Genomic DNA, 14,618 nt, shown 5'->3' with positions numbered 1-14,618 from the left:
ATAACTCTCAACACAATAAAATCTAAATACTAGTAAATTAATTTGATTTATTTGATATTTATTTAATCAAAACTTTTCAAAATTTTCTTTTGTTTAGATGACCAATTATTTAATTATCTAATTCTTGTCATCACTTCTTCTTAATTTCTTTCACTTTATTCAAAACATCTTCTTGGTATTTGTTTATTTTCTTTCAGTTTGTCATCACATAGATCGAAACAATGTTCTCCAAATGATGTAATTGTTGTTGGTAGATGAAGTGATATTAATGAGTAACAACGACTAAAACACCAATTTCCTAATTTACTAATGGACGTTGGAATAGTAATTGAAGTTACTGAACGACATCCCTCAAAACAATTTTTACTTAATTCAGTAATGGACGATGGTATATTAATATTAATTGCTGATGAACAAGACTCGAAACAATCATTTCCTATTTTAATAACAGAACTTGGTATATCAATTGATGTTAATGATTCACATCCCCAAAAACAATGATCACCTAATTTACTAACAGTTGACGGAATGTCAATTGATGTCAATGATGAGCATTGATAAAAACAATAATCTCCTAACTCATTGACTGTTGATGGAATAATAAATTCATTGATATCTCTCTTTTCAATATTCTTTCCATTAATCCTCACTAAATTTTTTGGAATTTCTATACTAAGTAACACAGGTTCATTAATAAATATTCTTTCTTCACTTATAAATTGGATGTTGTCAATAGTAATTGATGTTAGTGATGAACAATATCCAAAACAACCAATTCCTAATTTTTTTAATGTCATGGGTAAATGAATTTTACTTAATGAAAGACACCACTCAAAACACCTATCTCCTAATTCGACAATTGTTGTTGGAATATCAATTGATGGTAATGATGAGCATCCATAAAAGCATTCATTTCCTAATGTACTAATTGATGTTGATACAGTGACTGCTGTTAATACCTCACATCCATTGAAACAGTCACATCCTAATTCGCTAATTGTTGTTGGTATATTAATTGATGTTAATTCCTCACAACCACCAAAACATCCAATTCTAAGGGATTTAACTTCTGGTGGTATTGTAGTTCCATATTTTTCTCTATCTTTATCAGCATATACAATGTCTTTACAGATATTTCCTGTTTCTTTCTCTTTTAAATATCTTGAATAATCGACTTTATACCATATTACTTCTTTAAATATTTTTCCATCATTAAACACATCATCATTTTCTTCATAAATATGAAATGTTTCAATATTAGGAAAGAATTTTCTTGAATGTTCATTTAATGGAATTGGATTAAAATGAAATCGTTCCATATTTCCTTGAAATCTTTTAATTCCAATTTCTAAATTAATAAAATCTTTAATGTCATTAAAATACTTTGATGTTATCATTATTTCATTGTATCCTAACGTGACCTTTTCTTTATTGTTTATTGTTGTATTTCTTTCCATTCTTATTTTTATTTTAATTGAAGTTATTCTAATCTATAAATTTAAAAAAACCTTAAAATTGATTTGATTGGTCAATGTTTGCCACGTTGTTTTTATTTATAGAAATTGATGGTTTCTATTTTTAATAAGTTTTTATTAGAATGTTATTTGATTCCTTATATGTAAATATTTCAAGGTTTAGAATAAGTTAATAAATGATAGTGTTTATGATTTTGTCTATTAAATGGTGATTCTAATAAATAGTATAATTCATCAACAATAAAATATCAAAGAATGTTATTACAACTTTATCTAAAGTCTAATACTCTATTCCAAATAATTAGTATTAAAAAACAAAAGTACTATTGCAACTAGTTCAGTAAATTAAATTTGTTTAATTATGTAATAGAATTTAATATGAATTCAAATATAATTAAATTGTATTTCAATAATTACGTCCAATCATCATATTGAATTAATTCAATCATTTAATAAAAAATGAAGTGAGTCAAAGTATTAATTAAAATGATTTATATTAAAATGATATGTCACATTTAATAATCAGTAAATAATTAATAGTATTATTGGATAGAGTATTACATTACGTAATTAATAAGTATAGTGAAACAACATGTAGATAAAATGTATTTGTTTCTATCTCATTATTGTGAATAGATTTAAAATTATGATATAAAATAGAAAATATGAAACTAGATGAACTAACTGATTAATTGAATAATTCTTCAAAGAATATTTTTTGTTCATAAGAAAATGAGGTATTTTCAATTTTAAATTTAAGAATTGTAATTTGTCTTATCTTAAAAACAAAATGAAAATTATTAAAACAATTCTGATTTTTTAAAAAATAAATAATATAGAAGTAAGAAAAAGTGCATTACCCGGGAATCGAACCCGGATCTTCATCTTGGGAGGGTGAAATTCTACCATTAGACCAGTAATGCTTTACATTTTTTCGTTTTTGTTTATCAGTTAGTTCCTTTCATCAATTCAGAATATACATTATATTTTGTTGCAATGCTTATTGAGTAATACCATAGAGTCTTGTAAAGAAAATCAAACAACAAACAGATATTCATGTTCAAAGAAAAGAAGGAATGAAATAACAATAAAATGAATAATAATAATGATAAAAGAAATAACAAGAAAATAGTGAATAGAAAAAGAAGAATACAAAGAAAAACAAATAAGAAACAAAGTAAATATAATGATAATAAATATTATACAAATAAGAAATCTAAATGGTTGACAACAAATGAAATTCAAAAGAAAATTAAAAGAATAACAAGAAAATGGGAGAAAGGAGAATATTCAGAAATACTTAAAAAGTATGAAGGTAAAGAAATTGTATAATATTCTCCAAGAAGTATATTCAATAATAAATAATAAAATAATAGAGAAAAACAAAGAAGAATTCAAAGATAAAACAAAAGATTGGAAAAGTGAAGATATTAAAACAATCGAAGAAGAAATCAAAAACAAAAATCGAAACAAAGAAATGAATGATAGATGTAAATATGCAAGAATAATAAATGAAAAAGAAAATAAAAGGAAAACACAAGATAAAGAAGAGAAAAAGGAAGAAGAATGCAACAAAGAAGAAATTAACGCACTTCAAAATAAAATCAAAGAATTAGAAGAAATTATTAAAGAATTTCAATCAAAAAAGAAGAACGAACTATTTCAAATGAAATGATTTAAAAACACGAGATACAATTAGAAAAGAGTTTGAAGAAAAAATAAAAAAGATTAAAACACAAATAAACAATATTCAAACTACATATAATGAAATAAGAAAAGAAAACTCTAAATTAAAATAATAAAATATTTCATTTCAATGAAAAATAAATGAATATAAAATATAAATATCACAGAAATATGAATTAAGATGAATTCATCATTCTCCTGGTTAATTATGAGAAATTAAATATTGTTGTTGTGTTGAAGATGATTATAAGAAATAAATAAAATAAAATCATTGAATATAAAAAAGTTGAATTGAAAATTATGAGATTGCATAAAAACAAAAGAAGAATTAGACCATACACAAAGAGAAAATGAAGAACAAAATCAATTAAAATTATCATCATTTTATTGTTTATTTTTTATTTCAGAAATAAAGAAGAAGAAAATAATGACATTATTGATAAATAAACAACAAATATTGAGAATATCATCATCATCATCATTGACATTACAAATGATCAAAACTACAATTATGAAAAATACAATTCTAGAAATAAAAGAACAAAACACTGAATATCAAAAAACAAGAAATAATAATCAAACAATAATAAAATAAAACACAATAAATTAAACAAATATAATTTTAATTGATGTGTTGTATTGTTTTGAATTAATTTATTAAATAAGAAATTAAATAATAAATTAAGAAATGAACAAATAGAAAATATAATAAAAATAATAAATATTAATGTAAATAATGATAAAGAATATATTAATAATATTAAAATATCACATAAAATAAAATAAACAACTAAAATATATATTAAAATGAAAATGAACTCTATCATAGAAAATAGAGTATAATTCATTAATAAAAAATGTTAATATGAAAAATAACATTATTGATATTGATAATGAATATCTTAATTTTATCATCATTTAATTAAAATAAATGAAAATAAATTAAATCATAATTTAGAATGAAATATATAGAAATTATGATAATATCATCATCACATTAGATTATTTAAATTTAATTATAATGAAAATAAATAATTTGAAATCATCATGAATTGATATTATATATTTATATTAATTGAAGAAAATATCATTATCAAAAGAATATATTCTTAATATATGTAATAAATAATTAAATTTCAATGAAATCATCAAATTAAATATAGTAAATTGAAGAACAATATTAATCAATAAATGAAATGATATGAATGATGTTATTAATTATCATTATATCAATTGTATGAATGTAATTATGAAAGTATTTATAACATCATTAAAATATAATAATCATAATATAATTAATATTCATAATGAATCATTTAAAATTAATAAAAATCAAATATAATATAAATTATAATATCTTGATAATAAATAATTAATAATTAATAATCATATATTAAATCAACAGAAATAAGATAAATACATAAAATATATAGAATCATATTATGATATTAATAAATCATATAAATCAATGAATCATGAATAAATAATAAAAATATTAAAATAATTTAATATAGAATAAATCAACATAAATAATATATAAAATATAATGAATATAATCATATGATATAAATATATTAAATATAAATAATATATTAAAATGATTAATTTTACATTATGATTTATTATTAATTCTATTATCATTAAAATAAATATAAATTCTCAAATCAATGAATAGAAATTCAATAATATAAATAATATATTATATAATGATAAAATGAGATTAATGACACAAAATAATGAAGAAAATTGAATAATCAACAAATAAAATAAATAAATAATAAACTGAATAAAGAAATAAATGAAAAGAACTCAGGAATGGTATTAAAAATACAATCTTATATAATACAATAAAAGACCACATCAATTCATATTGTAATTTTAGTTATTTTTTGGTATCTGTACTTCTTATGACCAAGTTTATTTTTGTGCGAAAAAACAATAAACAATAACTGTGTAATAGAGAAAAAATTGAATTTAGAAGAAATTATTTCGAAGGAAGTTTTATTTATAGAGAAGATAAAAAACAGATATGAATAAAAACAAAAATCACCAAAAATCAAAAAAACTTAAAAAAGGGTGAACTAAAAAAGGAAATGATATTGATACTATTCTTAATACTTGGATTCGTCAAAAGTAAATGTCCTACGACAAATTTTATTATTAATTCACCGACATTTCAAAAAACAGTTGAGTCGCAATATAACCCAATAACAAAAAATATTGGATGTGGTGATGTAGGAAGAACACGAGCAACATGGTTTTCAGTTGAAAATAAATCACCGTCAAATATTGCTGTATCATTACAATTTTACAATGAACAACGAGTATTAGCAAAAGGACATTTAACAGTCACAGTATTATCTAGTTGTATTGGAAAGAATTCCAAATGTATTTCAAAGTATTCAGGGAGTGAAAAATTAAATGTAGTAACATTTGCACTAAGTCCTAATGAAAAAGTGTTTATTTCACATCATTCTGAAATTAAAGGAAAAGAAAACAAAAAAGGAGAATGGGTTAGAATAAGAGCAATACCATTCAAACCAACAAACAATCTTAAAAATAACAAAAGAAATGTTAATAAACAGGAAATAAAACATCTCGTTCATAAAACTGATAATGTTCTTCATGAAGCAAAAAATGTAATGAAAAAAATTCAGCACGATGTTAGACATCAAAGAGCAAAAGTCGCTGCAGAAAAAATTGCAGAAAAAATGATTCAAAGAAAAATGAAAACAGGAACATTTGTTAAAAAAGAAGAAAATTTAATGAAAGAGAAAAACCTTCCTAAAACAATTATTCCTAAAAAAGTAGAATTAATTAAAAAAACAAGTTCTGTCAAAATTGGAAGAATGAAATTTAGACCATCAAGACCTCATTTTGTTGAATTAATTTCATTTGAAGATCAAAACATTTCAGCAGATATTTGTAATAAAAAAAATGGAAGAAGTAAAGCAAAGTATTATCGTGTAGAAATTCCTAAAGGTAAAAAAATTAGAGTAAATACTTGTAATAAACATACTGATAGTAATGTTTCTATTGGAATTATGGTTGGTAATACTTGTAAACAAATTAAAAAATATAAGTGTAGAAGAATGAATGGTGAAGTAGTTGAATATACACCTGAAAAAGGACAAGCTGAAAGTGTTGTTGTTAGAGTTGGTTCAAAAAATATAAAAGGATATGCAGTAGTAAAAATTGATGCTTTAGACATTGTTAAAAATTTAAGTAGAAATAAAAAGGATCAATTATCTCGTGAAGGAAGATTTAGATTTGGTGGATTTTGGGGAAAGAAATGGGCTAAATTAACAGTTAATAAAAATGAATCTTCTTGTTTAAATAAATGTAAATCAAAAACTTTTAATCAACAAAATAAAAGTTTCTGCAATAAATGCCATTTAGAAGAATCTTGTAAAAAATGTAATGGAAAAAAAGATGGGGAATGTTCAAAGTGTCCTGTTTTAGTTAATAACTCTGTTATTAAATCTAATAAATTGAAACCTTCTCATGTCCAGTTAAAATTAAATCCAAAAACAATTCATATTAATCGTAATGCAAATGGTAAAACTAATATTCATTTACTTCCTAGTGTTAATTCTACTATTACTCAAACCACACTTGGTAATACAACAATAAAAGCTGCTACTGTAGATAATGGAACTGCACAAAAGAAAACTGTTTTAGAACGGTTTGGTGCAAAAGGAATAATGATAAGTTTATTAGTGGTGGCAGTATGTGGCTTATTATTAATTTTTGGTATGATTATTGTTAAGTTTGCAAAGAGAAATAACAATGAATATAATCCCATTTAATTTCATTCGTTTTTGTTATTTATATCCTTTTTATATTAATAATAAGTATAAATAACATAAACTTACTATTTAATTATTAATTCTTTTAATGTTATTTTTCTTAAACTAAAAAAACTTCTTTTAATTTTTCTTTCTAATTTTAAATATAAAAATATTGTTTCCTTCTAAATTGTTATTATTTTATTCTTTTTATGAAATATTCACTTTTTTAAAGTTTGATACTTTAATAAAAAGTTGTTCATTAAAAGAACGACGTTGAAATTTTTTTAATCTTACTGAATATTTTGGTCTATCTATCATTTATTATTCTTTCTATGCTAATAATCTACTACATAAATTAATGTTTCTTTATTTTAACATTTATTTAAATCTAATAACTACTATTAAATGAAAAAATAACATTGTACTTACTTCTAACAAAAAAAGAAAATCAAAAGATTCAAAAGTTGGTATTCTCTTAATTAAACAATTACATGATCTCTCTCAATAAGAAAGAGTAAACTCATTAATTTTTTCCTAATTGAAATTCCAATCCATAAGTTGGTTGAATTCTTATTGGTTCTTGAGGTAAATCTACCTTTTTAAATTTAGGTGGGTTGATGTTTATTGGGGAGAAATAAAATAATGGAAGATTAGCAGTCATTCTTTCTGTGATTTGAAGTAATCTATTGACATTAGAGCTAAAGACTGAAATACAATCACCGAAGTCTCCTTGTTTTCTCATGACTGTTGCTGTTATCGCTTCTAAACATCGTTCATTTTCACCAATCAAATGGTCACATGTTTGGTCATCTAAAGTATAACCTCTATCACGTGTTTGATACATTATTGGAGCTGTCCTTCCTATTGAAGATGGTAAATAAGAGTTTTGTGGAAAGACATTTGGTCGAGGATAAGAAGGGTTAGGGGGTTGAGATATAACAGCAGATTGAGGAACTGTGACACGAGGTTGTGGAGCGACTTGAATTTGTGGGTGTTGAATTGTGATTGGTTGAGCCATAGTAGTAACTAAAGGAGGAGGGGCATTAGAAGATATTGACATTGAATTAGCATCTCTAACATTTATAGTAGAAGAATTAACAGAAGAAACTTGATTTGAATTACTTGACATAGACAAATCATCATCATCTTTTTTTATTCTAATTGGAGTACGTCTAGAACGTTTAGGTTGGTCATCACGATCAGTAGGAGTAGCACGAGGAGATTTAATAGAATGAGAAGGAGATACTTCAACCCTTTGTTGACCGAAAGAAGAATGAAGAAAACTCTCCCAACTAATATCTTGTTTTTCTTTTGCTTTCATATATTTTACACGTAATGAAACATCTCTTAATCGTTTATTAGGTAAATTTGTCATTAATAATGTGAGTCGTTTAAATTCAGCATTTTGTGAAGCAGGATATCGTTTCATATTATCTTCTAATATCATTTGTTCTTCAGGTGACCATGAAGGAATTGATTTAATATATTCTGCAATATTTGGTGTAGGTGAATCGTCTTGAGATGGTGATGAAGAAGGTTTAGGAATGAGGTTATGTGGGTTCGACATTTAATAACAACAGTTAAGAATAATTTGATTCATTTTTAGATTTTCTCATTTGGAAAAATACTTTCATTTTTCTTTTGTGAATCATCTTTTTTTTTTTTTTATTTTTCTTTTCATCTCCTTTTTTATTTTCAAGTTTAAATTGTTTCTTCTTCCTTTAAATTATTTTAATTTTTCGGGATTGACTCAATAATATTTTTAGTAATGATGGAGTTAGAAAATTAGTTTGAAAAATAATTTTGTAATAGTTAAATCTTATATTTGATTTTCTCTTTTTGTATCAACTATTTTTATAGTTTTTTCTATTAATCAAATTACTATTTTTTTTTGATTCTAAAGTTTAAAAATAAAACAGAAACTAAAAAATTATTTTTATTTTATTGGTAAAAATTTATTCATAAATATTAATATAAATGGTAAAGATATGATTAAATTATTCAAACAAAATATAATAGATCTTAAAAATATGAAAATGAATAACACAAATTAATTTTTTGATATTTGAAAAATGATTTTTTGATTTAAAAAATAGAACTATATTTTTGAATTCTGAGATTATTATGAATGAAATTCAATGTAATTTTTGTAATAAAATCTTAATTGATCCTGTCACTCTTTCTTGTGGTCATTCTTTTTGTTTAGTTTGTTTACGTCAAATATTTAAAAAAGATAATATTTGTCCAAGTTGTCAAAAACCTTTTGGAAGACCTTTTAAAGTGAATGAAGAAATGAAAACACGAATTCAAAGACTCATTGATCAACAATCTAAATCTACTTTAATTAATGAATCTAATGAATGTATAATTAATATTCAACCTAATTCATCATTATTATCATTACCTGAATATACAATATTAGAAATTATGAAGTTTGATATTAAATGTGGTTATTTACTTGCATTAACTTGTAAAAAATTAAATGAATTGTTTAATAGAGATTCAATTTGGATGGATAAAGTTTTATCTATTAATCCTCATTTTAAACATAAAATTGGAGCTTCTTGGAAAAAAGAATATTTTTGGTTATCTTCAAGAAGAGATTGTTATATTAAAGGTGGAATTAATAATTATAATGTTCAAACTATTTTCTATTCAACAAATCAAATTCATCTTGTTCAAGTAATAAATCCTTTTGATATCTTAACTGTTTATGATAATCAATATTTATATGAAATTAATTTAAATAATGAAATTAATAAAATAAAATTAAGTGGTTTTCATTCAATCTCTAAGATTCAGAGAAGAGCAAATAAATTGATTATTCTTGATAATGATACTTTCTATAAATATGACATTCTTACTCAATCAATACTTTGTAGTTATACTCCACATAATAAAATCATCACTACTTTAATGAATGAACATGATTTCCTCATTACTAAACATTCTATTTTACAAATAAATGATGATGGAACATTTACAGAAGCAATATTTCCAAATATGGATATTGTTGATGCAATGTTTTATAATAAGAATATCGTATTGATTGGCAAAGAAATGGAAAAGAATTGTATTCATGTTATTGACACTTCAGGTAAGTGTATTAAAGTATTTGAATTTGATGATCCAATAACTCTAGTAAATGGTTGGAGAATGGTAGACAATAATAATCAGTTGATTTATATTAATAAATCTGTTGTATATTGTGGAAATCAAATGTGGATTCCTGGAGAAGATACTATCAAAAATAATGAAAACTATTCAACCATCAAAATAAAAAGGATGTACCATGATATTATGATTTGTATTCATTCAAATTTTATTCAAATCAATGACAAAACATTTGGAATTGATATTGAACCAAATGACTGGTATGTAGATGAATTAAATGATAGAATTATTCTTGTTGATTTTAATCAAAGAAAAGCACTTGTTGTTAGTTTTAATGATGGTGTTTTATTTTCAATAATTCTTGCCAGTAATTCTGAAATTGTTAGAGGTTTTATATTTAATTTGTTTGAATACAAATTATATGTGATTCTAGACAAGTCTGTTAGAGTGATTCAATTTGGGAATTAATTGATATTCATTTTTAATATGTTTATTCATCTACTCAGATCCTTAGAAGTTATTATTCAAAATAGAATCTGATATTGATAGGAAATATCTATCTTGAAACTATTAAATTAAAACAAAACAATTATTCTCTTTTCTTTAAATCTATTATTCCATTAATCTCTTATTAACTATGAGTAGACTTATAAAAAAACAGTGAAAAGATTATTATATTTCAATACAGTATAACATTAATAAGTTTTGTTATTTCTTGGTTGTTTTGTCTTTAATCTGTTAAGTAAAAATTTTAATAATGAGATACTACAGTGCTATTTTAAAACAAACCGAGTTTAAAACACCGTTCTTCTTTAATGTTTTAATATATTTCAATATCTGAGTAGAGAAAGTTTATTAGATTTTATCATTTCATTCTTTTGTTTTATCTTTAAGAATTTATTAAGTTCTAATTCTAATTATAAGTTTTTTTTTTGAATTTCATACTGAATCCTATTTTTTAATCCTATTGACAAGATAATTATGAAAGTATACACTCTTTTTTATTTAGTTAATGAGACTCTTTTCTAACAAAAAAATACATTTAATTAAAAACTACCATAGAAGAAGTTTGTTTCAAATAGAACAGATAATAGTTTGAGCTCTATGTATCTTATTAAAGTTTCATCAATAAAATATGATATCTTTTCTTTATATTAATTATACTCTATTCACCTCTATATAACAAACAATTTATATGATATTTAGTTGTGAATACCCGACATTCTATTGTTTGCTAATTGGAAAATATCTTTATCCATAGTTTTCAAGATACATTGTTTTTTTATACAAATTTAACAAACATTAGAAAAAAAAACAATATTATTCTATTTCACTGTGTAAAAAATTGAAATAAGAGATATATTCATTGTATTTTAGTTAGAATATATCTTCCAAACATTCATTTGTGATAAATTGTTTAAAGTTATTGCAAGATCTTTATATAACATACTTCATTTAAAAGATACATTTGATACGTTTCTTACCCAAAATAATCAGAAAATACATTCTCTTCTATTTAGATGAAGAACAAAATTATAGAATATAATTGATAATAAAAATCTTAGAATCAAAATTAATCATTCTCTTTATGTTTTTCACTTTACTATTAGATTAATAAACAAAAATAATTTATATTTGTTAGATATATTATTTTATTTACATCATTTTATTAGAGTTTAATAATTATAGAGTTATTATTGGTTTCTTTGAACTGCCTTGGTATATTATTTATCTTTTGAATGTATTGTAAATTAATAATGAATGATTTGGCTATATCTATATAATTTAAAAATAAGAACAACACACTTATCGTACTCATTCATGAGAAAGTAGTTATAATTCAATTGACAGAAAGATGAGAAAGTTATTAAAACGAATTTCTATTCTTATTCATTGAGACATTTGATTTTAGTATTAATTATTAATATCTTCATGTTAAGAGATTACAATCAAACAATGTATAAATACAGAAAATTGTATTATTTATTTTGATTATTCTCTATGATATTTATTTAAATAAGTTACTGAAAGAAATTATATTATTAAATACTCAATTAAAATATTGCTGAAATTTTATGAAGAGTAAGATTTTTAAAGTCTTATAGTAAATTTATTTGAACACCAATGGTTGTAACTTCTCTTCAATATTAAAAGGTATGAAGAATTTAAATTTTGATATCGTTGAACATCCATTTTGGTCAAATAACTCGAAATATCCATCTATTGAATTAGAGTTAATTGTTTGATTTGGTTGGACAATTTTTTCTTGCAATCCAAATGTCGTTATTGCATTTTGTAACTGATATGGTAATGTCGCCAAAGATATTACTAATTGGTGACGTGTTGAATAATTAAAGTATTCAAGGACATGTCTTAACCATTCTCCATACTTTGCTTTGATATCTGTTATTGTGTAAATTATTCCATTATCATTAATTGTGTTAATAAATTCATTAGGACTACTTCTATATGTATTGGCTGTTTGAATTTTTGATATTTTGGTATTTATTATGATTCCATCTTGGGCTCCTCTTATTTTGCACCATTGTGTGAGAGTATTCATAAACAGATCATGAACATCTTTGTTTAGATATCGTTTAACAGCTTCTTTGTTTTGAAGTTGATTAGTTAGAGCTGTAATCTGTTCACGAAATATTTTGTCTGTCCAAAGATGTCCTTCAACTTCAACAGAGACCAATTTCATTTCGTTTCTCTTATCAATAACCTTTTTTCTTGTTGGTAGTTTAACAGTAACAATTCCTCCTTTGGAAACGATATAACTGATAATAAATCCCCATAAACTAAATATTTTCTCTTGGTGGTTATACTCCTTTTTTAAATGATTTGAGATTTTATGGTGTTCACCGTTTTGCATTTATCTTTTGTTCTGGTTTTAGTTTTTGTTCAGTGCTTTTTATACAAGGATAATGAGCAATACCGTATCTGTCATTAAAAAAATAAATGATTTTTGCGAATTACGTTTATCTTTTGTGAAATAGTAGTTAAAATAACAATAATATAACAATAATTTCAATTCATAAAATCTAGATTTTATTGTAATAACAATAGTAATTATAAAAAAATTAAGCGTCATTCATTTCTATAATAAAATCAGATTGAAGTATTTGTTAAATCAACTCATTTTCACATAGTCTAAGAACAAAACGTAATTTCTAATATTAAACACACAGTATCATCATAAAGACCTATTTATAATAAGAAATAATGATATAATGTTGCTTGTAATGATAAAAAATTCATCCTCATATTTTCATTGTTGAGGTATCTCAAAGATGATCTAAAGAACAATAAATTATGGATATTAGAAGAGGTTCTGTGAAATTTAAATCATATACTGTTGTATTTGTAGAAATTAGATTGAAAAGGACAGTGTGTTATTAATACATTAAACTAAACAAGATTTAAAAGAGAAGAAAGTTTAGTTTATTATTAAAAGAATATCTTTCTATCATAAAACAATGTCTTATTCAAATTTAAGTAAGAGTATTGAAGAAGGATTTAATCAGGAACACTCATTTCAACTCAATTTGTTCTCAACTAATACTGTACACAAGAACTTATCATTATTTCTAACCACAATAACTTAGAGAATTAGAGAGTATTAAAACACTGTGCTAAATAATTGTTGTTTTGTTGAGAAAATCATGCCAAATACCTCTAAAATAAAATAACTCATCAAGATCAATTGAAACCCTTCATTCATTATTTAAATGTAATTCTTTTGATATTAACAAACTCTTTTAGTAATAGTAAATTTACTACAAAAACCAAAATAAAGACTTTTCTCAAAACAATTATCATTATTCAAACAGAATAAATACACGAAGTACAATTTAAACAATGGAACATTCATGAAACAATGAAAAATTTTATAGTATTTACAACAATTAAATCTTCTATTAAAGATACAGGTTATTAGCTAATGAATTAAGACTAGTTAGGGTGCATTAGTTAGTGGATGATAAAAGAAAGTATCTCTTTCTTTTTTTTTTTTGAAGATATGAAGTAGAACTTGAGAAACAACATTTAATGATGAAAAGAATAGTTTAAGTGTAATAAGAAATAAACTATTAAATATAGTTACCCAAAAATAAAAGAGATTTATTTTCAAAAAAATAAAGTTTTCAAAAACAAAAAAGGAAAGGAAATTTCCACAAGAATCTACAAATTAGTCATTTTTAACTTGAAATGAGTAATTATGCACAATACGAATATCTTGATATTTCAGTCAGTGACCCTCAACTAAGAAGAGATGACAAAGGAGAGTATACTGTTTATAAAGTACATTTTGATGTTTGTTCTTATTTCTTACAATAATTAGGTTCTGAATCATTTAGTTGAGGGTTTTTGTTTTAGTGAATGATGTTAATGGAAGTATTAATTGAGATAGACAACATTTGAAGAATACAAAATAAAAACAAAGGATGTGTATCGTCGTTATTCACAATTTGTTGAACTGAAAAGACAATTAGAGATTCGATTTGAAGAAAAAAAAGACAAAATGGCTAAATTCGGTACAATCCCACCTCTC

General features: G+C 23.2%; 6 protein-coding genes across 6 annotated transcripts in view, besides 13 other annotated features; 3 read left to right on the top strand and 3 right to left on the bottom strand.

Annotated features, from left to right (window-relative positions):
- Positions 1-155: 155 nt before the first annotated feature.
- On the bottom strand, positions 156-1,457 carry EDI_219530 (uncharacterized protein; the record flags this gene model as incomplete). The annotated part of the gene is made up of 1 exon (XM_001740235.1): positions 156-1,457. One exon carries the CDS (start codon positions 1,455-1,457, stop codon positions 156-158), a length of 1,302 nt encoding a protein of 433 aa, XP_001740287.1.
- Positions 1,423-1,476: a microsatellite.
- A 340-nt stretch (positions 1,477-1,816) lies between these two features.
- Positions 1,817-1,891: a sequence feature (AT_rich).
- A 59-nt stretch (positions 1,892-1,950) lies between these two features.
- Positions 1,951-1,978: a sequence feature (AT_rich).
- Positions 1,979-2,289: 311 nt separating this feature from the next.
- Positions 2,290-2,313: a sequence feature (AT_rich).
- Positions 2,314-2,428: 115 nt separating this feature from the next.
- Positions 2,429-3,382: a repeat region.
- An 11-nt stretch (positions 3,383-3,393) lies between these two features.
- Positions 3,394-4,109: a repeat region.
- Positions 4,094-5,027: a repeat region.
- Positions 5,028-5,254: 227 nt separating this feature from the next.
- Positions 5,255-6,970, top strand: EDI_219520 (uncharacterized protein; the record flags this gene model as incomplete). Its single annotated transcript, XM_001740234.1, has 1 exon — positions 5,255-6,970. The coding sequence occupies one exon, from the start codon at positions 5,255-5,257 to the stop codon at positions 6,968-6,970; it is 1,716 nt and encodes a 571-aa protein (XP_001740286.1).
- Positions 6,971-6,997: 27 nt separating this feature from the next.
- Positions 6,998-7,126: a sequence feature (AT_rich).
- Positions 7,127-7,475: 349 nt separating this feature from the next.
- Positions 7,476-8,519, bottom strand: EDI_219510 (uncharacterized protein; the record flags this gene model as incomplete). The annotated part of the gene is made up of 1 exon (XM_001740233.1): positions 7,476-8,519. One exon carries the CDS (start codon positions 8,517-8,519, stop codon positions 7,476-7,478), a length of 1,044 nt encoding a protein of 347 aa, XP_001740285.1.
- Positions 8,520-8,605: 86 nt separating this feature from the next.
- Positions 8,606-8,648: a microsatellite.
- A 153-nt stretch (positions 8,649-8,801) lies between these two features.
- Positions 8,802-9,047: a sequence feature (AT_rich).
- Positions 9,048-9,076: 29 nt separating this feature from the next.
- Positions 9,077-10,534, top strand: EDI_219500 (uncharacterized protein; the record flags this gene model as incomplete). The annotated part of the gene is made up of 1 exon (XM_001740232.1): positions 9,077-10,534. The coding sequence occupies one exon, from the start codon at positions 9,077-9,079 to the stop codon at positions 10,532-10,534; it is 1,458 nt and encodes a 485-aa protein (XP_001740284.1).
- Positions 9,675-9,725: a sequence feature (AT_rich).
- Positions 10,535-11,676: 1,142 nt separating the features above from the next.
- Positions 11,677-11,754: a sequence feature (AT_rich).
- A 422-nt stretch (positions 11,755-12,176) lies between these two features.
- EDI_219490 (uncharacterized protein) lies at positions 12,177-12,941 on the bottom strand (the record flags this gene model as incomplete). The annotated part of the gene is made up of 1 exon (XM_001740231.1): positions 12,177-12,941. The coding sequence occupies one exon, from the start codon at positions 12,939-12,941 to the stop codon at positions 12,177-12,179; it is 765 nt and encodes a 254-aa protein (XP_001740283.1).
- Positions 12,942-13,068: 127 nt separating this feature from the next.
- Positions 13,069-13,153: a sequence feature (AT_rich).
- A 1,122-nt stretch (positions 13,154-14,275) lies between these two features.
- Positions 14,276-14,618, top strand: part of EDI_219380 (uncharacterized protein) — a gene marked incomplete at both ends in the record, with an annotated part of 499 nt that continues 156 nt past the window's right edge. The window contains 2 exons of the mRNA XM_001733451.1: positions 14,276-14,380; positions 14,478-14,618. The exon at positions 14,478-14,618 is cut by the window's right edge and continues 156 nt beyond it. Of these exons, the coding sequence (XP_001733503.1) occupies positions 14,276-14,380; positions 14,478-14,618 (246 nt within the window). The remainder of the gene's footprint in view (positions 14,381-14,477) is intronic.

Source organism: Entamoeba dispar, genomic scaffold (genome assembly GCF_000209125.1).
Source record: "Entamoeba dispar SAW760 scf_1105229462807 genomic scaffold, whole genome shotgun sequence".
Classification (NCBI taxonomy): Eukaryota; Evosea; order Mastigamoebida; family Endamoebidae; genus Entamoeba; species Entamoeba dispar.
Note: the sequence above shows the minus strand (reverse complement) of the source record. Positions and strands in the feature narration are given on the sequence as shown.